General features: G+C 46.2%; 1 protein-coding gene and 1 long non-coding RNA gene across 7 annotated transcripts in view; one reads left to right on the forward strand and one right to left on the reverse strand.

The window, feature by feature from the left end:
• RASSF2 (Ras association domain family member 2) overlaps nt 1–26,189 on the reverse strand; it is a 47,644-nt gene that overhangs the window by 19,221 nt on the left and 2,234 nt on the right. For 5 of the 6 annotated variants that reach the window (XM_033440275.2, XM_049699493.1, XM_033440277.2 and 2 more), the window contains 4 exons: nt 8,362–8,451; nt 6,238–6,313; nt 3,486–3,637; nt 316–404 (listed from right to left, as the gene is read on the reverse strand). In XM_033440275.2, the coding sequence (XP_033296166.1) occupies nt 316–404; nt 3,486–3,637; nt 6,238–6,313; nt 8,362–8,420 (376 nt within the window). In that variant the 5' untranslated portion in view covers nt 8,421–8,451. Of the gene's footprint in view, nt 1–315; nt 405–3,485; nt 3,638–6,237; nt 6,314–8,361; nt 8,452–12,341; nt 15,354–26,189 lie in introns of those variants that run through there. The other variant, XM_033440279.2, reaches the window with a different exon arrangement.
• LOC117203894 (uncharacterized) lies at nt 21,940–24,483 on the forward strand. Its single transcript, XR_004486837.2, has 3 exons — nt 21,940–21,952; nt 22,465–22,532; nt 22,906–24,483. It is a non-coding gene; the product is annotated as an uncharacterized LOC117203894 (long non-coding RNA).

Below are 26,189 nucleotides of genomic sequence, written 5' to 3' on the forward strand. Positions count from 1 at the left end.
GGATGTGCAAAATGCAGCCACTTACATTAAAATGGGAAGAAAAGAAATGACATCCAACCATTAAGCTTTGTTGGTGTGTATTTCCTTGTGCTTGCAAAGAGTATCTTGGGAAGAATGCCTTCAGTTTGCTTCTAGGGAGGGAAACTCAGTGGGTGGATGAGATGGGAAACTTTCAATTCTTTTTTTTTAATAAGTTTTGAATATTGAACCATGTGAATTTTGTTTTCAAAACATAAGTAACAGTGAACAACATTCATCACATCAGTCTTCACACAGTCGGCCCCAAACTAGAGGATCCTCCCACCATGCATGTACCTGTGGGACTTGATGTCTGATCATTCTCAGGCAGGGCATCCACCTCTGAGATTGGAATGTTGGGCATGGTGAGGGGCTTCAGGATAGTGCTGGTGAGCAGAAAACAAACAAAAGGTTCAGCCCCTGCAGAAGAACGCCCCCAGTCCCACCCCACCCCACTCGTACAAAGGGAGCACTTGGCCTGTGCAAGCCTGGGTACCAGCACACAGCAGGTCACAAAGGACGTGGTAGGCTGTGCTGAGTGTCTCACGAGGCTGGTCCAGTTCCTGGGCTAAGCACTGGGCAGGGAAGGGGAGTTCTGGAGGGAGAAAATGCTTGTTCCCAGTATTTGCAGCAACATGAAGTCCAGGACAGAGAACAACAAAGAACACCTGTGTGGTGCCTGTGCTGAGTTTCTAAGCACGTACAAATTCTATAGCTTATTTAGAAAACCCTAATAATGGTCATTTACTTCTAGGGACAAGATTCTAGTTCAGACCCACTTCTGTTGGAGGAATAACTCAGAAATTGCTTCTACCATCTAGCAGGAATGGAAAGTAATAGGTTGGCTGCTACAAGAGTCAGGGCAGCTTTGGAAGTGGCCCTGATGGCAGTGTTCTCAGGGTTGCTGGAGAAAGGGTCACAAGCAGGCAATCTGAGTTGAGACCTGGTATTGCTATGATAGCTGGAAAATACTCCTCAAAGCCTAAAAGTACAGTGGCAGTTCAGAGAAACACATCGAAAATCAACAGAGGATTTGGCCAGAAAGGAGACTAATATTTAACCAATTAGGACCATCCCATGTTGAGAAGAATGCAGGTGCCCTGGTAAGACAAAGCAGGACCCTGTGGGGGCTTCCCAGGAACAGACCCCTGTATCCCGCTCCTCTTGTTTGTAAAAAAGCTTTAGCCTCCTAGGCCTTCCCTGAGTTCCAAAGAACAAATTTAATCAGAGAAGTGAGAAAATGCAGAAACTAAGGAAAAGAGTCAAGCAAGACAAAATATTGATAATAACAGTTTAGCCAAAAAACAAAGTCAAGGACCTTTAGTTCCTCCTCAAGGGCTATAGATAGTATCCTGAGCCATGTCCATGAGTTGCTTTGCAAATATTAAAAGTATCTTCTTACACCAGGTGTAAGAAGTTAACTGCATTCTGACCACAAGCAGGTAAACCCCAAACCCCTTGGAACCAGATGATGTTGACTCCTGAAATACCACCCAGTTACCTCACCAGCAATTAATCAGAAGAGCATCTACCACCCTGCGACCCTCTCCTCTCACCTTGCCTTTAAAAACTCTCTGATGAAAGCCATCGGAGAGTTCGGGTTTTTTGAGCATTAACTGCCTGGACTCCTTGCTTGGACCTGCAATAAACGCAGCACTTTCCTTCACCACAACCTGGTGTCACTAAATTGGCTTTACTGCACGTAGATGAGCAGACCCAAGTGTGGTTTGGTAACACTGGGACTCAGCAGAGATAGGATAATTTTTTTTTTTTTGGTCACATCATGTGGCTTGTGGGATCTTAGTTCTAAGACCAGGGATTGAACCTGGGCCCTCTGCAATGAGAATGCAGAGTCCTAATCACTGGACACCAGGGAAATCCCAAGGGATGCTAATTTTAAGTGAAGACAATTTAAAATTGAAAATCTGAAAGAACTGCCTATTGTATTATAACCAGTGGGCTTCTGAGCCCCAGAATGAAACTGAGCAGAGCCTCTCAGGAATGGTGAACTTTTGGCACCCATAGCAGCCCCTTCCCACTCCCTTGTCCAAAGCACTCTTTATTGCCAAAGCAGAAACTGGTCTCAGCATGCTTCTTAACACAGTGGTTCAGGCATTCACTTTATTATAGCAGGCACTGGGACAACATTATTTACCATTCCTGAAAACTCAAAGTATTTGCAGGTTTCAAGAACCAACCAAGACCAGCTTGATGCCACAGGGAATGGAAAAGAAATAAGTGTATAGCATGAAAGACCCCTTAGTAGGCCAGCCAAAGGCCACATGGTCAAGTGGAATTTTAAAAATCATTTCACTTAGGAAACGGAATGTAACACCCCAGGGCCTGGGCTGGCGCTGTGGAAAGGGTTTGGCCCACTCGAAACCAAATACAGTGAAAGTGCTGAAAACAAAGCAGAGTATAAAACCGGCAAAGTTAGATGAAACCAGAGAACCTTGACTGGATGCCCTGGCGCTGATGGGACAGGCAAAGATTTTCCTTCTTAAATTCCCTTGGAAAGAAACCAGATCAGTAACAGGCTTTGGCCACATTGTAGGTTTCTCTCAACTTTAGCAAAGAATAGATTTGGCTGTGGAGTTTAACAAAATGTTCAATGGGGTCAACAGAAAGGGCCTGGTTCTTATTTAAAACAGAAAAAACATCACTGTGGTTTGGCTGAACGGTTGGCGCACTCCACCCACGCTCTGGCCCCAAGGCATTCAGTATCAGCAAATTTTAGGATGGAACAAGGGATAGTCACTTGATCCTAAAAACTGAAGCCCCAGAAAGACAGTAAAGAGGGTGTGCCTTACTAGATGCATTGAACTACTCATTTGGCTACAGGGAGGAACAGGCTTAGTCTTCACAGACCTTCCAGTGGGAACCAAGGAGAGGGGACCTCTCAAGACCATCACGCCACCACCCAACTCCAGGTGTGGCCTGAAGCAGACCTTGCTTGGCTGGCTTGGACAGGACCTGATATTCTTTTTCCTCTTCCAGGTTCCCCTCAGACACAGAGAGCTTTGGACAGAAGTTTTGAGCCCTAAATGTCTCTGGGGTGGGGTCGTTCTATAAGGAGTGGTCCCAGTGGGGAGGATGCTGGGGCATCAGGTGTTCTTTCAGAAATCTGCAGACTGGGCCTGGCTGGCCACTACGATACCCCTCAGAGACTAGGGGTCTCCACGCTGGGGAAGGCATGCTGCTCACCCAGGCCTTAGTGCTTCTCCTCTCTGACTCAGCATCTCCCCTCATCACTCTGACTCTCACTCAGTGATTGTGGTGACAGGCATGGAAGCCCAATAACACCAACATACACCCCTTTCTCCTCATCCCAAGTCGAAGGCAGGGGGCAGTGGGAATAGGTGCTGGGATCAAGGCTTGCTGGAAGAAGGTGGAATTTACCTGCTTGAGAATAGATGGAACCCCCAGATACCCCTGGTCACCCCCCAGTCCCATCTCTCTTCACTCACCCCTGAGCTCCTAAGTTACAGCCGGAGTGCCAAGAGGAAGAGGATGGAGGAGGGCGAATGCGTTCATTGTCATCCTGCATTTGTAGACGAATGGGCCGGCGCAGCCCCCAGGAGATGTTCAGCAGCCCCTCCACGATGAACTCATCTTCTTCCTGCCACAAAACAATTGGCAGGGTGAGCCCAGAAAAGCCTCAAGGAAGCCAGCACCATGTTGTTGGGGGTAACTGACAGCATCCTTGATGTGTCCAGCTGGGTGCACCCAAGTTACAGTCACACCCCAGCTCCAAGACACTCTCTCCACTTGTAAACTACCCCTGAGGCTCTGAAGCTGACCTCAGAGGTCAGGGCAAAGTTGCCTCAAAATTCATAGACATGTGCAAATTATAACAATGTTTTTTGTTGTTTTTATACTAATGACTTTAAAGAAATTAACTACATTTTCTTTTCTTTTTAAATTTATTTTTAGCTGCGTTGGGTCTTCGTTCCTGTGTGCGGGCTTTCTCTAGTTGCGGCGAGTGGGGGCTACTCTTCATTATGATGCATGGGCTTTTCATTGCGGTGGCTTCTCTTGTTGTGGAGCATGGGCTCTAGGCTTTAGTAGATGTGGCACACAGGCTCAGTAGTTGTGGCTCGCGGGCTCTAGAGTGCAGGCTCAGTAGTTGTGGCGCATGGACTTAGTTGCTCTGCAGCATGTGGGATCTTCCCAGACCAGGGCTTGAACCCGTGTCCCCTGCATTGGCAGGCAGATTCTGAACCACTGTGCCACCAGGGAAGTCCAATTACATTTCTTAAAGTATGTGAGACTAACCCTGCTAACAGAAGCAAGAGCTAAAACCTTAAACTAGCTACTTTCCCCTCCCCTACTATGGAAAGTGATGTGTCTTTAGCTATAACATGTTATATGTTAATCTGACCCACTGGTTGAAGGAGATTTAAAGTAATATTTCCTCAAGTTTGTTTAACAGAATACTAGCTCCTCTACCAGATCAATTGTTACCTTAAAAAGAGTATCGTTGATCATGAGTTGGGAGATGATGTGTTAATCAGATTTCTTAACAGCAGAACTTCCCAGGCCAATAATTAGCTAATGTGCTACATAACAACTCTCCAAGAGGTGAATAAATCCTGTAAGAATTCCAACTTTATACTCAAGGGTTGTTGACTGATAAGAATTTAAATGTGAAACCCTTCTAAAAACATTTGCATGTTTTATCCCAAAGAAGTGGATCTCACTAATCACCATAAAACCTTTTAATCACCTATAGGACACATCTCAGAAAAGCTGTTTAACGACCAAAATCTTGCTAATGGTCCAGCCACTAATTAGTAGAGGGTTTGAGGACAATGCCTAAAGGGTCAGGTTTTCTTTCTAGAGTTTCAGAAAAACCTTTCTGAACCCATGTTTTTTTGTTTTTGTTTATTTATTTATTTATTTATTTATGGCTGTGTTGGGTCTTTGTTTCTGTGTGAGGGCTGTCTCTAGTTACAGCAAGCGGGGGCCACTCTTCATCGTGGTGCGCGGGCCTCTCACTGTCGTGGCCTCTCTTGTTACGGAGCACAGGCTCCAGACGCACAGGCTCAGTAATTGTGGCTCACGGGCCCAGTTGCTCCATGGCATGTGGGATCTTCCCAGACCAGGGCTCGAACCCGTGTCCCCTGCATGAACCCATGTTTTATAAGCAGGCCAAGACCTGATATCTGGGCTATGGCCACATCTTCAGGACAAGCCACATAAATGAAGATGATACTTGTTCACTGAACAACTAACCTGGGCCCCAGGATCATCCTTAGAGAGGGAGGGGGTAATAAAGAAGGCAGGAGAAGAGTGCAGCAACTTTAGGGCATTTGGGGATCTTAGGGAGAAAAGCTTTATTTAAGCACAGGTCATATATGGCCTTCTAGCTGGTCAAGGTTGGCATCATTAGTTTATATCACATGACTGTAGGGCAGAATTTAACCCAAAGTAGGACTTTGCCTATGTGGTGTGGTTTGAGGCACATACAAAAAGCCACTACATAGTATTCCCAACCAGCCTGCCTTAGTAGCTGAAATTCTGCCATCTGGATATCCGTTTGTTTCTATGAATTAAATCCCCATGGCTTGACAACCTGAAAATGTGTTTAGAAGGGTATACACACAACTTCTTATCGGTCAAGGACATTTGAGTATATATTACTCCACCATCTATCTGAAACAGGCTTTACAGAAATGGATACAGTATGAATAAGCTTAGATTCAGGATGGGGGCTGGGGAAAGACAGATGGATAACAAAGAACACTACAAGAAGGCACTCGAGGAAGGCTGCTGCAGTTGTGGGGAAGGGCCAAGAGTTACCACCCAGAGCTTAGGTAACTTGTCCAGGTTGCTTCAGCAATAGGACATGGGCCCAGATGTGTCAACGTAGAGGACTGTGTGAAATTCCTGAATTGCCCCAAAGGAGGAAGGCTGCTTGAGAGTTAGCTGAAAGAGTCATTTCATGAAAGGGAGGGTTCTTTTTTTGAGGCTGGTGCTAGCCCAGCCACACAGCCGCAGCAATGTCTCCAGAACAGAAAAGCTCATCCTTTTTAGAACAAATTTGGGCCTGGGGTCTCCTTCTGAAGAACTCTAGGGACTCCCAATAACATCACTAGCATCGAGAGGCTCCTCACTGTGGCAGGAGAGGCAGGGACTCTCAGACCAGGAGACATGGAGACAAAGACTGGGCTGGCCACCAGGGAAGGAGCCTCACAGATCTTCCTTGGGACTCCTTACCTCACGATGTCGGAGCTGCAAATTCTGGCCTTCATAGTACAAGTTGTAGGTCTTCAGATGCAGAAGAAGTTCGTTCCTTAAGGGAAAAATACAAGAGGTGTCACAATCTCGGGTGAAGCCACTTATAATGCAGTTATTCCCTCTTTTTCTCACCTCTAAGCTGGCCTTCAGTCATTCCAGTCTGGGTGTTTGTCTACATGTGTACATATACACATACACACACCCAGAGTTCAAGGTCAAGGTCAAGAGTAAATACTACCTAGAACAGACTGGATGTAAAGAGCAACTCCAGAAAACCAACGCAGGTCTGGTCTGCTGACAAAGGTTGGCATCTCTCACAACACTCCCCAAACCCAAGCTAAATATGCAGGCCTTAATAAATCACAGATTCATAGAGGCAAACACACTTCAAAAGCCCATAGACAGGATTTCTCCAGCCTCTCCACAGCATTTCCTCCCTCACACATGCTGTGAGTGAGGAGGGGATAATCACTACAAACCTTCACAAGACTCAGAAACTCCTAGAATTTCAGAAAGTTAAAGGGACAGGCCTGGGTCCCACTGACTTATGCTTCATTGACATGACCTTATCATGTGTTTAAAAATTTACTGACTCCCATCAAGAGTGGAACAGATGAATAAAGGCAGCTATGGTCACACAATGGAGCAGCAATGAGAATATGAATGAACTACACATAACACGGATGAATCTCAAAGATATTACGCTGAGTGAAAGAAGCCAGACACAAAAGAGCACATATTGTATGATTCCATTTATATGAATTCAGAATTCAGACAGTGGTTCACCTTTGGGAGTGGTGACTAGAAGTGGGCATGAGGGGGCTTCTGAATCCTAGCAATGTACCCTTCTAGGTGCTTTTATCTTTTTAATCTATTCTAGGTGCTTTTAGTTTATAAAAATATTTTTTAAAAACCTTACAAGGCCTCTAAATACTGGTTTCCAAGTGGCCCTCCTGGGAGCACAGCTCTACTAAACGTGAGAGAGCATGTCACACCCTTTGTGATCAGAGTGAGAGCTGTCAAACCTGAAAATGCTGTGATCAAGTTTTATCTGGAAGTGAATGAGGGGAGGCCTGGGAAGGGCTTGAGGAGGCTGAGGTGTGTTCTTTTGCCTATACTCAGGCAAGAGGCAAGGGAGTTCAGTCCCTCTAAGTCCAGCCATTCAATGGAGAGATTTGGGGCCACACAGGAGGTCAAAACTGGCTGGAAACTCCAAGAAGTTCCAGACAAGTTAAACCTAGATAAGCTGGAGTGAATTAGCAAAAAATGTGACTCCAAATAACCTAAAACAAAAGCTGTTTGATACTTTGGAACACAAAGATCTGAAACTAGGATTTAAAAGTACTGGTCAGTAGAAGCCCCAGGGGAAATCCATCAGTGAAGAGATGAGTATGATCCACAGCTCACACAACGGTGTGCCTGTGTATGGCCAAGTGTGTCTAAAGGAATTCAAACAATTTGGTCTGAAATAAATTAAACATTTCATTAAGATAGAGAAAAATATGTACAAATCCCTGTGCTGAATGTAAAAATATATCTGCAAACTTATAATTTAAAAAAGTCTATTTTGGCTTAGACCCTGCCATATCAGCAAAAATCTGAGTTCAAAAGACTTTAGTGCATATAAAGCAATGAAACTGTCTCCTGCTATTCAGGGGGCACCTGTGCCCATTTTAGCCAGAACCCCAGCAGCACAGGGACACAACCCAGCCAGGACTTCCCTGGGGTATACCACAGACAAGACAGTGAGCAGCCAGCACCAACTCCTCCTCCTGGAAGCCCTCCAGGACATCATCTCTTTTGAACCCCTAAGGGTGCCATGTCCTAAAGACCTCCTTAACTTCACTCTCTATGGCCAGGCTCTGGGGGCATGTTTTTTGTGTTTTTTTTGCGGTACACGGGCCTCTCACTGCTGTGGTCTCTCCCGTTGCGGAGCACAGACAGCAGCAACCTTGCTCATGCTCTCACTAGTCCACACTCAGTTGCTTTCTCCTTCTCACACACATGAGCTCCTCTCATGCACAGAGGAGGCTCCTCTGCCAGTGGCTTCCATTGACATGGGACTGGCCACTGCAAACACAATACCATAGCAAAAAATCTTACTTGGAAATGTATTTATCTTGTCCACATGGGACTAGGGAAGTTTGGTGACTGTAGTCCATTCTTCCTTTCTCTTTTCATCAGACGAGAGGCCTATATTTGAAAGGTGAAGACAGAGGTTAAAGTCAGGTTGTGTCCTTAGGAACTCAGCAGACCATGTACCAGAGGCGGGGAGCACATGGCTCTCTGTCCCTGCCCCAGATCCACAGCTCGAGCAGCCCAACACTGACCCAGGGCCAGGGAAATGCCACGCTGCTGGCTGCTGCCACTGCTCGCCACAGCCTCTGAGAAAAATCCCACTTGATCATGGTGTATGATCCTTTTAATGCACTGTTGAAATTCAGTTTGCCAGTATTTTGTTGAGAATTTTTATATTTTCTTTCATCTAGTATTTCAGCCTGCAGTGGGTTTTTTTGTTTTTTTTTTTTTTTAATTGTAATGTCCTTATCTGGCTTTGGGATCTGGCATTGTAAAATGAGTTTGGGAGTGTTCCATCTTCTTCAATTTTTTGGTAAGAGTTTGAGAAGGATCAGTATTAACTCTTCTTTAGATGTTTGGTAGAATTCACCAATGAAACCATCTGGTCTTGGGGCTTTTCTTTGTTGGTAGGCTTTAGATTGTGGATGTTCAATATCACTAATCATCAGGGAAACGTAAGTCTTGCAAACTATTATATAAAGGATGGATAAACAACGACGTCCTACTGTATAGCACTGTATAGCACTGGGAACTATATTCAACATCGTGTGATAAGCCATAATGGAAAAAATATGAAAAAGAATACATATGTGTATAACTGAGTCACTTTGCTGTACAGTGGAAATTAAATACATTATAAATCAACTATACTTCAATAAAATTTTTTGAAAAAACCACAATATCACCTCACATTTTGATGAATGGCTATCATCAAAAAGACATGAGACAACAAGTGTTGGTGAGGATGCAGAGAAACTGAAACACTTGTGCACTATTGGTGGGAATTTGTAAAATGGTGCAGCACTGTGGAAATCAGTATGGCAGTTTCTCAAAAACTTAAAAATAGAACTGCCATATGATCCAGCAATTCTACTTCTGGGTACATACCTAAAGGAACTGAAAGTAGGACCTTGAAGAGATATCTGTACACCCATGTTCTTCACAGAATTAATCACAACAGCCAAAAGGTGAAAGCCACTCAAATATCCATCAGTGGATGAATGGATTAACAATGTGGGGGGTATATATATATATATATATATATATACACACACACACACAAATTTGTGGCAAAACACACATAAAATTTGCCATCATAACCATTTTAAGTGTACAGTTCAATGGCATTAAGTACATTCACATTGTTGTGCAGCCATCACTGTCATCCAGCCACAGAACTGTTTTCATCTTGCAAAACTGAAACTCTATACCCATTAAATAGTAACTTGCCATTCCACCTTCCCTAGCCCCTGGCAACCACCATTCTACTTTCTTGTCTCTATGGATTTGACCTAGGTACCTCATGTAAGTAAAATCATACAGTACTTGTCCTTTGGTGACTAGATTACTTCACTTGGCATAATGTCCTCATGGTTCATCCATGTTGTAATGTGTGACAGGGTTTCCTTCCTTTTTAAGGCTGAATAATATTACATTTTATATATATATATATATATATATATATATATATATACACATACACACACACACACACACATATGCCCCCCACCTTATATGGTGACAGGGACTTTGCAGATGTGATTAAATTAAGGATCTTGAAATGGGAAGACTAACCTAGATTACCTGGGTGGGCCCTAAATGTAATCACAAGTGCCCTAATAAGAAAGGCAGAGGGAGATTCTACAGACAACCTCAGCAGAGAAAGATATTTGAAGATGCTACGCTGTGGATGAAACGTGGAGAAAGGGACCATGAGCCAAGGAACACAGCCAGAAAAGGCAAGCAAATGAAATTACCCCCACAGCCTCTAGAGGGAGCGCAGCCCTACTGACACCTTAGTTTTGGTCCACTGAAACCAATGTCAGACTTCTGGCCTCCAGAATGTAAGTGAGTATATTTTTGTTGTTTCAAACCACCAAGTCTGTGATGATTTTTTTATAGTGGCAATAGGAAAACAAGGGGAGTTATAAGGGAAGGGTGTGATTTGAGTTGAATTTTGGAATGATTATCACACTCTGCTGTCTACTTTGAGAAAGGATTGGGGAAGAAAACAGAGGTAGGGGGACCAATTGAGAGGCCTGTCCCAGGGAAGCAGGCAGTGGGGATGGAGTAACAGAGTCTAAAGAGTTTAAAGAGGTAGAGAAAAAGTCATGATCCATCAATAAAAAGATTTGGAAAGGGCCAGATTCGACATGGGGGTAAGTAAAGGCAGAGTCCAGCACGATGCCTGGCTACTGGTGAGGATAGCGATGAAGGTGGCCATGCACAGTCACAAGCACTGGTGTGAGGAACACGGGCTGAGTCTGAGGCAGGGCCATGGAACCCCGTGATGCAGATGACAAGAAGCACAGCCAGGCCTGCGGCCCAGGAGAGTGACAGTGTGGAGCTCCCAGGGAGGGAATCCTGGCTTGGCTGAAGGAAGGGAGGTCAGGAGAGTGGCAAGATTACCAGGGAGAGAGCAGGGAGGGCTGAAGGGGCAGGGCCAAGGGCAGGGATTCAAAGGACCCAGTAGGTCAGGGATGGGCAGAGAAAAGATGAGTCCCTATAAGGGGAGGGAAAACAGGAGACGCAGTATCCTGGAAGCCAAGAGAACAGGGGGCCCTGAGAAGAAGGCCAAGATCAGCAGAGCCAGGATCTGGTGGTGGGAGCCCAAGGGAAACCCAGAGGGGCCTCTGATTTACCACACAGAACCATAGGGGACCTCGGCCAGAGCCAATGCCAAAGCTTGGATGGAGTAGAAATCAGATTAGTAGTGCCTGGCCATTGACAGACCTCATCCTGAACATTCAGGTCTTTCTCCAGCCAGGGAAATATCCTATACTTGCTTTGATTCCTGCTTCTCTTCCTTCCATTCTTGTTTTTTCTTCTGCACTGTCTCTATCCCCTCTCTCCAGCACTATACATACATACATACATACATACTTACATACATCCCTGCAGTTATCCTCCAAGTCTCGTATAATTTTTACTCACAGTCTCCACCTCCTTATTTTCCCCAGAATTCTACAGATAATTTTCTAAATCACTGATTGGATTTTCTGCAGGACTCTCATTCACTGCCTCCATAATAACCTATAATTTGGTAATTTTGTTTTGGATCTGAAAGCAATCTGTCCTGCTCCCAAGACAAATCCCTTTTGACACTACATCCTCTTAAATCTACTGAAAGTACCAATTAGAGAAATTAAGTCTTCTCTGCAGTTACTAAAACTATTTGGTACTTGAGGAAAACAGGCAGATTAATGAAACAATATCACATACAGAAATAGACCTAAACATATTTGGGAACATAGAATGTGTGCTACCTTTCTAAATAGCAGGGAAAAGATAGATTAATAAAACAAAATGTTGCCGGAGAATTGACTGGCCTTTGGAAAGGGGGAGATGCGGAATCTAAATCCCTACCTTACTCTTCCACCAAAAGGAATCATAAATGAATTAAAAACTTAAACATTAAAAACATAAAATGCTAGAAGGAAATGTAGGGAAATTTGAACTGGGGAAAACTTTCTTGACCCAAAACCCAGAAGGCATGATGAAAAAAGAAAACTAGATACCAATTTGTAAAAATTTTAAGCTTCTGTTTAGAAAAAAAGTTTACCCTATCCTGAGTCAAAAGGCAAATGACAAATTGGGGGAAAATATTTACAATACATATTATGAAAGGTTAATATCAATATGTAAAAGTCTTTAATAATTCAATAAGAAAAAGACTACACTCAATAGAAAATTTGTCAAAGCACATGAACAGATAGTTCACAGAAAAATAAATACAAATAGTTAATAAAGATGTTCAATCTCCCTTATCACTATTTTTTACTTACCAGGTTGATATAAATCATCAAGTAGTCTGATGGCCCAAATGTGGGAATTCTCTAAAGCTCTGTCTACATATTGAGTGACTTCACCAAGGCCATTGTTATAAATCTGACCTATAGACTCACTTGGCCCAATCTTTGTCTTCAGCCTGACTTCTCCCCACCTTTTTTCTTACTTTTACGTTTCTTGGGTTAGGAATGTTAGGAAAATACTTACACAGCCGACCACATTGTTGAACTGAAATTACAGGTAGCTGATTCTAGGACCCAACCCCTCCTTTGTCTATCTCAAGGACAACAACTGCATCTGTCTTCATAAACTTTCCAACCATCACCACAAATCACTGGCTACCTCCAGCCAGCTGGAGAAGAAAAAAAAGCCAGCTACATTTACATACACTTTAAGGCAAACACAGTAGCAGAGCAAACAAAAGGCCGGAAATTTAGAGTTCAGTCCAATATTGCTTAAGCAGAGTATTGTTCTCACACAAGGAAGAGTCAGAGGAAGAAGGTTGATGGGGCTGGGATCCACATTCAATTGGACACTTCTGCCAAGGGTGCCTGCCAATATCTACAGTCTCGAAGAGAGGGATTTGCTCAGCTAGCTGGCTGCAATTCTTCTGCCTTCTCTGTTATTATCAAGAATTTATGAAGCCCTCCTGGACTCCACAATGCCTTGTAAGGATCATTTCCAAGCATCGCTTCCACATTGCCTTGAGAATATAGAACCAATCTTCACCATCTCTTTGAAGAGGGGAAAGCAAGACAGAGAGGAAGGAGGGTGCTTCCCACATCAGCCAGCATCTCAGGCACAGAACGGAGACAGCTCAGTGCTTCCCATACAGAGAAAGGAGGAGAGAGACAGAATGGGACAGGAATGAAAGGGCAGATTTGACACAAATAATCTTTGATGTGGAGTCACTCTTTAGAAGTCTAAAACATATTTAAACCTACTGAACCCCCCGTGAACGTGGCCATTTAGCCCTCAAGACTTCTAGATCAGTACAACTTCTCTTTAGAAAAACTTTAAAAGATAAAATGTGTATTGAATGTCTACTAACTACAAAGCATGTCTGCTAACATGTCTGGAGATGTGAATACCATTGGGCTTGCCAAGTCAGGACATGAGCCTCCTAGTCAACTAGTTACAGTGGAGACCTGTTGAGGCCACTAACCAGTCAGTCCTCTCTTCTGGCACCACTTCATGCCCTGGCATGTTCTGGGTTCTCCTCAGCTCCATTAAATGCCTGGGCAATGCCATGCAGCCTGTCAGCAGAACCTAGCACTTCCCATGTGAAGACCCATCCACTACTTCCTGCCTGTTCCCAGGACAACTTGAGGGCACAACCATCCCTAAGATCCAAGAGAATGTCTTGACAAAGGGAAGGTTCCTAAGCTATTGAAGATGATGACATCCCAGCTACAAAGAACTTCCTACGCCTGTTTTTCATGCTCTGTGAGTGTGCCCATGCTTTTCAGACCCAAACAAACTCACATGTTCCCTAGACCCGGATCCAAAACTTACCTCCTCCTACAAACTGTTCTCGCTGTCCCTGGGCAGTGTTGGGGGGATAGGCACCCATACCTCAGCCTCTCCTTCATCACAGCACTTATACCACCACACAGAAACCATTCATTTGGTGTTTCTTTCCTCTCCTAGGCCTACAGCTTTCTCTCTTTGGACCCCCAGCTCTCACACTGTGCCTCTCTCCTGCAAATATTCCCATTCTCATTATTAATTCTTCAGCGGAGACAGTGGATTCAACAGTCAGCCCAAAGAAAGCTAACCTGCTGTCTTAGGTTAGGGAATTCCTAGAGGCAGAGGTCAAAATGAGGATTCTTGTGCACATGAGTTATTAAGGAATTGATTTCAGGAGAAACCTGTAAGGGAGTGAGGGAAGAAGGACTGGGCTGGGGAAGGAACTGGAGCCCAGCCACAGCCTGATCCCATGGGAGCTCTAGGGCGTGAACAACTCCACCGAATTGTCCCACCCTAAGACAGGCAGGCCAGGCCTTTGTACCCCATGCTAGTCAGTCGCTGGTTGAGAGCCACCTCTGGGAGGAGGGGGTGAGCACCCAGGCATTATCCTGCAAGAGAGATTCTCAAGACTAGGGAGCAACTGAGACCTGTCGGCAGTCCACACCCATAACAGGCAGTAGATAAAGGGGGGGCTTCCCTGGTGGCGCAATGGTTAAGAATCCGCCTGCCAATGCAGGGGACACAGGTTCAAGCTCTAGCCTGGGAAGATCCCACATGCCGCGGAAGCCCGTGTGCCACAACTACTGAGCCTGCGGTCTAGAGCCCACAAGCCACAGCTACTGAAGCCCGTGTGCCTAGAGCCTGTGCTCTGCAACAAGAGTAGCCACAACAAGAGAAGCCCACGCACTGCAACAAAGAGTAGCCCCCACCTGCTGCAACTAGAGAAAGCCTGCACACAGCAACAAAGACCCAACGCAGCCAAAAATAGAAACAAATAAATAAATAAGTTTATTAAAAAAAAAAAAAAGAATCCGCCTGCTAATGCAAGGGACATGGGTTCGAGCCCTGGTCCGGGAAGATCCCACATGCCACAGAGCAGCTAGGCCCGTGAGCCACAACTACTGAGCCTGCGCTCTAGAGCCCGCGAACCACAACTACTGAAACCTGCATGCCTAGAGCCCGTGCTCCACAACAAGAGAAGCCTGCGCACGTAACGAAGCGTAGCCCCCACTTGCCGCAACTAGAGAAAGCCCGCATGCAGCAACGAAAACCCAATGCAGCCAAAAACAAATAAATTTATTTTTAAAAAAATAGGTAAAGGGGATCTGGGTGGGTACCAGTAGCGGCCACGACACCTGCTCCACGTTAGGGCTTGAAGCTCCTGGCTCTATCACCTTCCTCTACCCACTCTCAAGCTGGGACAAAACAGCTGCCTGCACAGGATCTCCAGGTGCAGTCGGTACAAGGCTGAGCTGCAGGAATGGGGACAGACTTGCCCAAGTTCTAGACCAGTCAAAATCCTGTAGCTACCCTGTAGCTGTTGCACAAAGGATCCTTTCCTCTTTCTTTTCACAGAACAGCTCCCCCCCACCCCCTCCCACTCACAGGTGTTTCCAGCCTCCCCAAGAATAAATGAGAGGCCAGCCAGGCTCTTGAAATTAACCAGCTCAGTTTCCTGTGATGAGGGCAAGCATTAAGTCCTCAGGAAGCTTGAGGAGGTGGGAAAGGCATCAAAGCTCTGTTCAAAGAGAGCAGAAGCTCCTCTGTTCTTAGCTCTTGGTTCCTCCAGACTCCTGTGCCCTCACTCGCTTTCTGTCAGGGAGCCCAGAGAACACACTGAAGTTATCTGGTCGCAGAGCATCCCCAGGAGGCTAGCTAATCCCTACACAGTTTCTGTTCCAGCCTAGAGACCAAGTGTCTCTCATCTTATTGATCAACTGGAAATTCCCCAGCAGGCAAATACAGAACAGAAAGGGGGGCCACCCCTGGCTGGAAAGTCCAGAGTGAGATGAAGAACCCCTGTGGTGTTTTGTTTGTTTTCTGTTTCCTAAAGGGTCTTTCTGATTGCATAACAGGAGCCAGGACCCACCCCACTCCCACCTCAGCTCCAGGGTAGGATGGGGGGTGCTGGAGCAACAGTGAATTTATAGGACCCAGGCAGTCCCAGTCTCTAAGAAAATATAACTAGGAGAGAGAGACAGGATGGGAAAGGGGAGGGCTTATTCCATGAAGCATTCCTAGTGGGGCAAACCCCACAGAGCCACCCCCTGACCAGCGAGAAGGACATGCACTTGGCAAGCCTCAGCTGAAACCAAAGTGGGAAGGAGTAACAGCTGAATTCAGGACACACAACATCTCAGAGGTTCTAATTCTGGGTGCTCATTAGACTCTCTTGGAGGGGGAATGGGGTAGGGGGTTAATTTGAAATTCCTGATGTCAGGGCTGCAACTCAGACCAATTTCATCAGACCCTCCGGGAGGAGGTCCAGCCACAAGCATTTTTAAAACCTCCCCAGGTCATGACAATGTACAACCAGGGCTGAGAACCGCTATGAAATCTGATGGGGATAGAGCTGTGTAAACTGAGGACACCCCCAAATGCATCTCAACGAAGACTTTCAAGAATGGAAGGAACAGAATTTTCTAAAAGCAAACTGAGTTGAGTCTTTAGTGCCCCCCTTGCCATTACTAATATTTCAAAGGGGAGAGGGGACAGTGCAGAGCATCCCCAAGGATCAGTGTGTACAGGCACAGAGCTGATGCAAGGGGCCCCATCACCAAACCAGGGCACCACACCCCAGAAGCCAGGGAGCCAGCTGCAGGCCCCAGATGCAAAGGAAACACTAGCTGGGGGCCTGCAGCTTCCCTTTTTGGGGCCTCTCCCCACCTCTTCTCTGAAGCCTGGTCGGCCCTGCCCTCTGGGGACGATCTGGAGCTCTAGGGCTGGAGAAGAAAGTTATCTGACACGGTGCTTCATACTACCCATGGCTTCATGCTATCCGAGGCAGCATCGAAGACCGCCTCATCAGGTCTCCTGAGGGCCTGCTTTGTAACCAAGCAGTGGGAGAGGAGATAGTGCTGGCCCCTCCGCACTTCAGCCTCCTCGTGTGGGGGCAGGAAGAAGTGTTGATGGCAAACAGGAAACCCCAGCCCTACTGTGCCACACAAGGAAGGAGACTTGAGCTGCGACCTGGGGCGCTGCCAAGATCTAGAGATTACAAGAGATTCCACCTGAGCCTGTCCTAAACATGGGCAAAATTCGTGCTGCCTAGGAAGGAAACAGCATACTTTGCCTTCCATCTACATGGTTTCTTCAATAAAAGGCCCACTTACTGGTCAAACCCATGTGCCTCCTCCATCCCTTTCCCACCCCGTGTCCAGGCCCCCAGGGAACCACCCACATGGTTCTCAGTCACTCTGCTCAGGAAAAGAACATCAAACAGCACCAAAGGGAGAGATAAGGTCAAGTGTACTGGGTATATGTACTCTACTTCCTCAGCTTTATTGTGAATGTGAATACAAAGCTTTGCCCCTCCACACCCCAAAAGGACGTTAGAGGTTAGGGAAAAGCGAGGCGAAGGTATTTGGGAAGAGGTTGGCTTGTCCTGCCTGAGGAGGGAGGGCACTTAACGTGGAGGCAGGTAGCAAAGAGAACTAACAGAAGACTAGTCAAAGGAGGCCCTGGTCTCCTGTTTCCCTCACAAATAGGGAACAGAACAATCACAACAGTATTACTATGTTAATAATAAAACAACAAGTGTGAATAATAGACAACTACCAGAAATGCAAGCTTACTACAAGCTAGATATTACCTGCTTCGACTCATTTAATCCCCGTAACAACCCCATGAAGAAAGAAACAATAATATTCCCATTTTGTAGATGAAGCAACTGAGGCACAAAGAAGTGAAGTAACTTGTCCAAAGACACACAGCCAGGAAGAGGCAGAGCTAGAGTTCAAACCCAGGACTGTCTGATGCAAAGCAGAAGCCTTATTTAGTACAGCTTCTCTTGAGGTGAATGGGAAGAAAGAGTTTTCAGCTAAAAGTCACCTGACCTGGCCATATTCTAGAGAAGTGTATATTAGAATCCCCCAGAGGGCTCATTGAATACAGATTCCTGTCCGCCTCCTCCCAATTTCTGATTCAGTACCTCTAGAGTGGGGCCTGAGAATGTGCATTCCTAGCAAGCTCCCAAGGGATGCTGGTGCTGCTGGTGACAAGACTCTAGAAGCCTTCTCCTGTTCCTTACAAGAACCCACAGGGAAGGCTTTATTTTTATCACTTTAAAGATGAGGAAACAGAAGGTCCCGGAGGTCAGGTGAATTGTCCCAGGTCACAGAGCTGACATGATGAGGCCAGTGCTCCTTCTGTGGTGCCCTGGCTGGACATGAGAGTCTCCGAGTAGGACAGGCAGCTGGAGGCTGGCTTCAGCTGCTGGCCACAGCCCTGGGGAAGGCAGATGAGTCAGTGACTGGCCTGGCAGACAAGCTGAAGGGAAAGCAGACCTTGCAGGAGCCTGGGATGGAGATCCCATCCAGGGACCCAGGTATTTGCAATGTTACAGAGGCACGAATCCCCAGACACATCTCACCCTCTGTCTAAAGAACAAGCTACCCCCTACACTCATGGGCCCCAAAAACAGCCTGCCCCCCTCCTTCTGGAAAAAACCTGGGTGCCTGACTGACAACAGGTACGAGACCCCTGCTGACAGGCAACCTCACTTCTATCTCAGGAGGCAGTCTCTGTCTGGTCCACCTGCCAGATGAGGACCTGAGATTCAGCAGGACAGGTGGCCAAGCTGGGCGCCCTCCTGCCAGCAGCAAGGTCTGCAAAGCCCCAGCTCCTTCCACTGACAGCTGGGTCCTTGACCCTTCTTGCTTAGGCCTTCCTCACACAGGTGTGAGTCCCTCAGTGTGGCTGGGGAAGATCTGAGGGAATGGTCTCGGGATGCCTGCCGGGAAGGCCTGCCTCCTACTCTCACGCCAGCGGGCAGGTGGCCAGGCGAGTGACCCCGAGAGTCACAACAGTCACCCCCCGCCAAACGATCATTTCGTGGGCCCAGATGAACAACTACTTGTTTATAGGGAAGTCCCGTCAACATCCACAAGCTTTTGACTTCAGGACGGATATTTAGAAGGAAACCTTAGCCTCACAGGGGATGAGCAGGGTGTTGGAATGGGGCCAAAAAAGTCATTAAGGAAGCAAAAACTCCAGACAGAAGAAGCGGTATGTGTGTGAATGTGTAGGTGTGGATGTGAGTAAATGTATAGATGTAGATATGTAAGGGAGAGTGTGTGTGTAAATGTGTCCATATGGGTGTGAGAGAGCGTGCAAGTGCACATATGAATGTGTGGTATGGGTGTGTGAGGGAGTGTGTGTGTGTGCAAAGAACTTAGACTCCAGCTCAGAGAACCCAAAGACCCAGAAAGCGAACCCTCCAGTATCTACAGGCCCCAGGGAAGGTCCTGGCCACCTCTGCCTCCCTGATGGAAGGGAAGCAGCGCCTCCGTCATCTTCAGCCAGAGGGACCCTGCCCAGATGGCCCCTCACAGGACAAAACTCAACAAAGTGCAAAACTCCATGTAACTGACTTGGCATGAGGAAAGAGTGGGAAGTTAGTGGAGGCATACAAGACACATAAGACTAAGCATTCCTTCACCTGCATTTCTCAAAACCGAGGGCTATTTTATGGGGTATTTAAAGTCCTGCCTTCAGAAGGGCAAATTAAGCTTTCCTCCAGTCCAATAATTGCAAGGTTTAAATGGAGCTCTGTCCCACAGGGAGGGCCCAAGGTCTGTGTCACTCTTCATGCTCTGAGCCCCCACTCGCCGTCAGCTCGAGGCACTGCTGGCTTATCCTGGCAGGTGAGGAGGCCGTCTCCAGTTCCCCACTTCCTACAAGCACAGGTTTCTTTCTGGCCATGCTTCCTGTTTACTAAGTGCTTCTCTGAAACTCATCTCTGACCTCACATCCCCTTCCTAAGGGAACCCCAGCAGTTCTTCCCTTTTTTGGTGTTATAGGCTGAGACTATGAGCTTTGTGTGCAGAGATCTTAGGGTTTCCTCTCCTTGCTACCCAGGGCCAGGATTGGAAACCCAAAAGCCCAAAGCGCTGGCCTCCTCCACCGCCAGAGACAGGCAGGTTCCTCGCCCTTGAAAGCTGTAAGGAAGGCGAGCGGAGGAAGGGTCAGTGTGTGCTGAGCCCTACCCTGGGGTAGCCACTGTGGGGCATCTCACATCCACCCTTTTTTAACCTCATTAATGCCCTACAACAGGTGTGGGGAAAGCTTCACATAGCAGATCTCAGACCCAGGAGAAACAGCTCATCCAGGGGTTTCCAGAACATTTCCAGGAGGCTGAGGGGAAGTTTTCCACAAAACCACACTCACACCCTCCTCTGCCTGTCCTGCAACCAGCTGACTAACCCTAAAGAAAAATCAGCACCACGAAAAACCAAACTTTTCAAAATGGACTTCAAAGACTGTTTCCGTAAAATCTTTATACTTCCCCCACTGTCTGGGATTAAAAGAGCAGCCTTCTGCTGGGCAGAAAGAAAACAGGCAGAGCCAGGTGAAGAAATTTCCAGAGAACACAGTAGGCACATCTGTCCTCCCAGACCTACATTCTTTCACCAGCTCGCTGGAGGGTTGGGGCAGGCTCTTCTGGGAGATTGCTTAATGAGAAACTTAACATTTTCCACAGAACAAGACATCCCAGAGTAAAGCCGCTTGACCCACTCCCATGACCCCTGAATAGAGCCACACAACCTAGTATCCAGTTTCTGGGTACCAAAGCTTCCTGACCTCCTGTCACCTCAGGCCAGACTGAAACACACATATATACCACCTCCCCTGTCCCCACCCCTCTGCACCATGTTCCCAATTATCCTGTCATATACACAACCCACCACATGCACAAGAGATCAATCCTTGCCCCAGATATCTGTATAATCAACCGTAAGAGCCTATGTGGAGCCTTAGGAAGAGGGCACTGACTATCTGAGGCCACTACCCATCTCCCCAGAGTGCTTAGGATCTCATGGATTCCACCAGTTAAAGTCCTCCCTGCATCCCTGGCAGGCTGACCCTGCCTGTGGACAAAGGATTCAGCAGCCATACCCACAGCTGCCATTGGTGGGTATTTAGTAGGTTGAGTTGAGCCACAGGGTCAGAAATACACAAAGGAGGCTTAAAATAGAAAGGCTGAGGCTCTCCTTCTCAATCTTTAAGAAAGATGGTCTCAGCAACATGACTTCCACCTGATTTGGACCTCACTGCATGACAGCTGTTAGGTTTGAGGCACAGTGAACCCCAAGCACACCCTTCCAATCCCACCACCACACACAGAAAACCCTGGGATAAGATGATTTGCCAGCAACCAGCAAGCCCCAAACGTGATTAGTTCTGAGGCCCACTGGTCATCCACCTTTGTCCTGCCAGGCTGAGATGGAGGTCAGACGCTGACCCCCACCCCAGGTAATGGCGGCGGAGGCAGCAAGGATGGCCAGGACCTTGTGGCCCAGCCTGAAATGACAGTACCAGAGACCAAGCACCACAATTCTCTCCCAGGTCTTTCTTGTTCCTTTCCTTTTTATTACATAAGTAAAACAGACTTTTTTAATTTTAAAAATATAGATAGGCAAAAAGATTAGGATCCACAAAAGGACAACTACTGTGCAATTGCACTTTTATAAGAAACCTAGAATAGGGAAATTCATGAAGACAGTAAGTATAATAGAGGTTACCAGGGGCTGGGGTGCGGTGAGGGAATGGGGAGTTAATGTTCAACGGGTACAGTCTCTGTTTGGGATGATGGAAAAGTTCTGGAAATGAATAACGGCGATGGTCATACAACACTGTGAATGCACTTAATGCCACTGCTATGGTCTGAATATTTGTATCCTCCCTGAATTCATATGTTGAAATCCTATGATGGTATTAGGAGGTGGGGCCTTTGGGAGGTAATTAGGTCATAAGGGTGGAGCCACGAATGGGATTAAAGGAGACCCTTCCAAGCCCCTTCTGCCATGTGAGGATATAATGAGAAGTCTGCATTCTGGAAGAGGAACCTCACCTGACCACGCTCACACCCTGATGACTCCCAGACTCCAGAACTGTGAGAAATAAATTTCTGTTGTTTGTAAGTCATTCAATCTGTGGGATTTGTTATACAGTATAGCTCAAACAGACTAAGACAGACACTGAACTGTATACTTAAAAATGGTCAAAAAGGTAAATTTTATATTGTGTATATTTTACCATAATAAAAAATCGAAAATATTTTAAAAAGTTAAGATCAAAATCTTCCAAAATTCCACCACTCAGAGACAACCACTATTAACATTTTTCTATATATCATTCCAGAGGCAAATAAGTGGATGATATGATATATCTTACAAAAATAGCACACTGTTTGGTAACCTACTTTTTAGAAATGTATCCTATTTTCCCATGTTAACAGATACACATCTGTATCCTAAATTTTTTGTAGTCACATGGTATTTTAATGTATAAATACACCATGATTAACAATTTTACTATTTGGGGGCATTTAGTCTCCGTTTTTGTTGTTGTTATTATTATTATAAAAAACGCTGCATGGGACATCCCTTATGCACATATTTTTCTTCATGTGTCCAATTATATCCTTAGGATAAGAATTCCTATGGGTGGAATTGCTGAGTCAGGGACTCCCTCAGGAGGATTATCAATGGAGCACTGTGAGTAAAACCCAACTAGGAATGCTGAATTCTGTCATACAGAAGTCTCTTCTTCCACATGGACTTTTCTTGGTTTCCACTTGGGTGTCTACAGCATTGCATAGTGGTTCAGGAAAGTTGGGCATATCCTTTCCATATCCTCCTTACCCACTCCTCAGGCCTCCTCTGGGGACACATCATGCCTACATCATTAAGTGAAACTGGTACACAAGGAAGGCAAACATTTTACTGGGATAATTCTACTGAAATCCCTTGTGCCAGCAGAAAAGACTAAAATTTTAGGATGGCCCAGTGCTGGGTGCCCCATGGTGGGCAACCTAATTGTAGACATATGAAAGGTTTTCTTTTGTTAAATGTTGTTTTGTATTGACAGAAGGAGAATGCAATAGACTCTTCCTGAGGAGACCAAGGGCCAGAAGGGACCTGTGGAATCATCTAAGCCCTGGCTTTGGAGATGGGGAAACCAAGGCCCCCAAAGACTCAGAGCACTCACTTCAATAATCTTTAACTGAACCTCAGAAGTGTCTCATACACAGTGATTCAGCCACTTCAGGGCACAGTTGAACATATCTTAAATTTTGACACCTAGTACAATTGGCTGCACAGCGCGGCTTGTGGGATCTTAGTTCCCTGACCAGGAATCGAACCCGCGCCCCCTGCAGTGGAAGCACTGGAAGCCTGTAGTCTTAACCACTGGACCCCCAGGGAAGCCCCCACACCTAGTACAATTCGTATCCTCCTCACCCTGTGTACAAACTCGGAAATTAAGATCACTGATCACATCCCAGCCGAGTCAAGGCCAGGTGTGTGCTAGAGCTGGCTCCTACTGGCTCTCAAGCCTCTCTCTCCAAAGTATTATAATTCTCTATGGTCCACCAAAACACCCATTCCCAAATCCATCATAGCCCCGTCGGTACTACTCAAAGAGCCAGCAAATGTTTGCCTGAATGCTTGCTGTGTGCCAGGCCCCTGTCTGAGCACGTATCACAGTGAGATAGTTATCATTTCCATCATACAGCTGAGGAAACTGAGACTCAGAGACTTTATTTTTTTTTCTTCTCATTTTTTATTCAGTCAACAATATTTAAGAGGAATCCAAGATATAAAAGGCACTTTGCAGGATGCTACCAAGGTGAGTCAGTCAAGGACTCTGCTCTCAAATTTCACAAGGTGAGAGATAGAGAACAATGAAACAAGAAGGAAAGGGATGGGCAAAATGTGGGATGAGAAGGCAAAAGATGGGGCTGTACTCCCATGGGGCATAGTCAGGGAACAATTCCTGGATGCAGTGACATTGGAAGTAGCTGGAAATGTGGCCCCAAGCTTTTCAGCCCTGAGTAGGTCCTGCTGGGTGGTAGGAGTGTTCTACTTTATCAGAACCAGGGTTTATCTTTTTTTTTCCATTATGGTATATTACAGAATATGGAATATAGTTCCCTGTGCTGTACAATAGGACCTTGTTGTTTATCCATTCTATGTACAATAGTTTGCATCTGCTAGTCCCAAACTCCCAGTCCAATCCTCCCCCTTGACAAGGTCTATTCTCTTTGGAGACTCAAAGACTTAAAATGACGTTTTAACTACAGACTAAAGCCTTAGGTTGGTTTCCCCCAGAAGTTGACCATAAGACAAGGATTTGAGGACTTCCCTGGTGGCACAGTGGTTAAGAATCTGCCTGCCAATGCAGGGGACACAGGTTCAATCCCTGGTCTGGGAAGATCCCACATGCCGCAGAGCAACTAAGCCTGTGTGCCACAACTACTGAAGCCCGTGTGCCTAGAGCCCGTGCTCTGCAACCAGAGAAGCCACTGCAATGAGAAGCCCGCACACCACAACGAAGAGTCATCCCCGCTCACCACAACTAGAGAAAGCATGCATGCAGCAATGAAGACCCAATGCAGCCAAAAATAAATATAAAATAATAAATAAATTTATTTAAAAAACATAAAAGTATTTAAAAAAAAAAAGACAAGGATTAGAGTGCAAGCTGAAAGGGAGTGGGAAAGTGAAAGAGGGAAGGGAAGGCAGCCAATGAAGGGAGACAGTTATTACTGTTAGCAACTGGGATATGGTTCTACAAGGCAACTCTGAAAGACAGTATGGAATATGCCTCAAAGTTACCCCAACAGAGAGGTGAGGGAGTTGGAGTATTTATACACTTTCTCCCATCACTCACTGGTTGAGGTCAAGGGAACACAGGAAGGATGTTGACAGCATCTATTACATTGCCCAATATCATGCTGCTAGAAATTCTGAATGCCATTCAAACTCCAAATCCAACAGTTCTTTCATTTCTCTATAGAAAGGAGCAGTTAATCAAACTAACACTAGGGATAAAGTGTTATGCTGGTAAAAGTAAACCTATTTGCCAAATCACTTCGGATTAACATGTCCAAGGAAATATAAGGTATCTTTTTGCTAATTTTTATCAATATAAGGAATAGAAAAAGCCATTCTAAGTCACTTTGCTCATCTCACGGGAATTAACCAAATGCCCTTCCCTGCCCGCTTCTTCAGTGAGAGGTTGCCTTCTTTAGTTCAGTCACAGCTGCCTTGGGCAATTCTACAGCCTCAAGCTGTCATCCCCGAGCAGCTGCATCAACCTCTGATTACAGGCTCCAGAGTCTACCATCCAAGGGATGATTAAAAAATGACCCTCTGGCCACCTAGCCAATGGAGTCTGGAAGATGTTCCTGTTTACTGTGCCCTGCTCCCCCACTGCCTCCTGCCCCATCCCCTCCCCCACCACATCCTCCATGGGAATCCACAAATAGCCAAATAAATGAAGCCTTCAGTCATGGGCCTGTGGTAGCTTATGCAGCCTCAAAGATTTATTTACAATTCTTCTGGAGAGGCAGGGAGGTGTTTAAATAGCACAGTGTGTCATTGGGATAAATAACGACCAAATTGTGAAGAGTGGTGGGAGGGGCGGGGAAGTGTAGAAGGAGAGCACTGCCCTAGTTTTACAAACCCAGCTGTAGCAGCTCTCCGCAACTAGAGCTTGAAGACAGAGACTGTACGTCTTCTTCCATTCTAAGAACACTACTGAGACCTGCCCAGTTTCTCACTCTGGGCAGAGGAAAATGAATGTGGACAAATCCTGAGACTGCTCTTGGGATCATCCAGTCTCTCAAGTTCTCCAAGGGATTCTCTGACAATCTGGTCCCCCCTCCACACCTCACTTCCCAGTGAGGACACTTCCTGCCAAAAGTATCCTAGAGAAGACTGAAGGACATAATTAGGCCAAGGTCCTTTTGTACTTTGGTGACAGGACCCCCTTCTGGCAAGGCCCGCAGTCCAGCTCTTGGCACTCTAGCATAGGTGCCAGAATACTTGGTCCTGGACACCTCTCCAGCCAAACTCTGTTGGCCACTCCTAAGGCGCTCATGCACAGAAGGCAGACAAAAAGCTTGGCTCCAGGAAACAGACCAAGAAATCAAAGCAAAACTCGGTAACTGAGTGGTCCCAGGTAGGCCAGTGCATCCAAGAGTGACGAGGAGAACTGAGGGGCTGAAAACGAGGTGTAGGGTTGTCAACCATCCTGGACCAACTCCTAGGATAACACAAACTGGAGAGAGGGCCTGAACCCAGAACAGAAGCCATGCAGAGATGCAGAGAAGTGGACTCTGGGGCAGAGTGAGACCACCCTCAGGAAGG

This window comes from Orcinus orca, chromosome 16, assembly GCF_937001465.1.
Source record: "Orcinus orca chromosome 16, mOrcOrc1.1, whole genome shotgun sequence".
In the NCBI taxonomy this organism is placed as follows: domain Eukaryota; kingdom Metazoa; phylum Chordata; class Mammalia; order Artiodactyla; family Delphinidae; genus Orcinus; species Orcinus orca.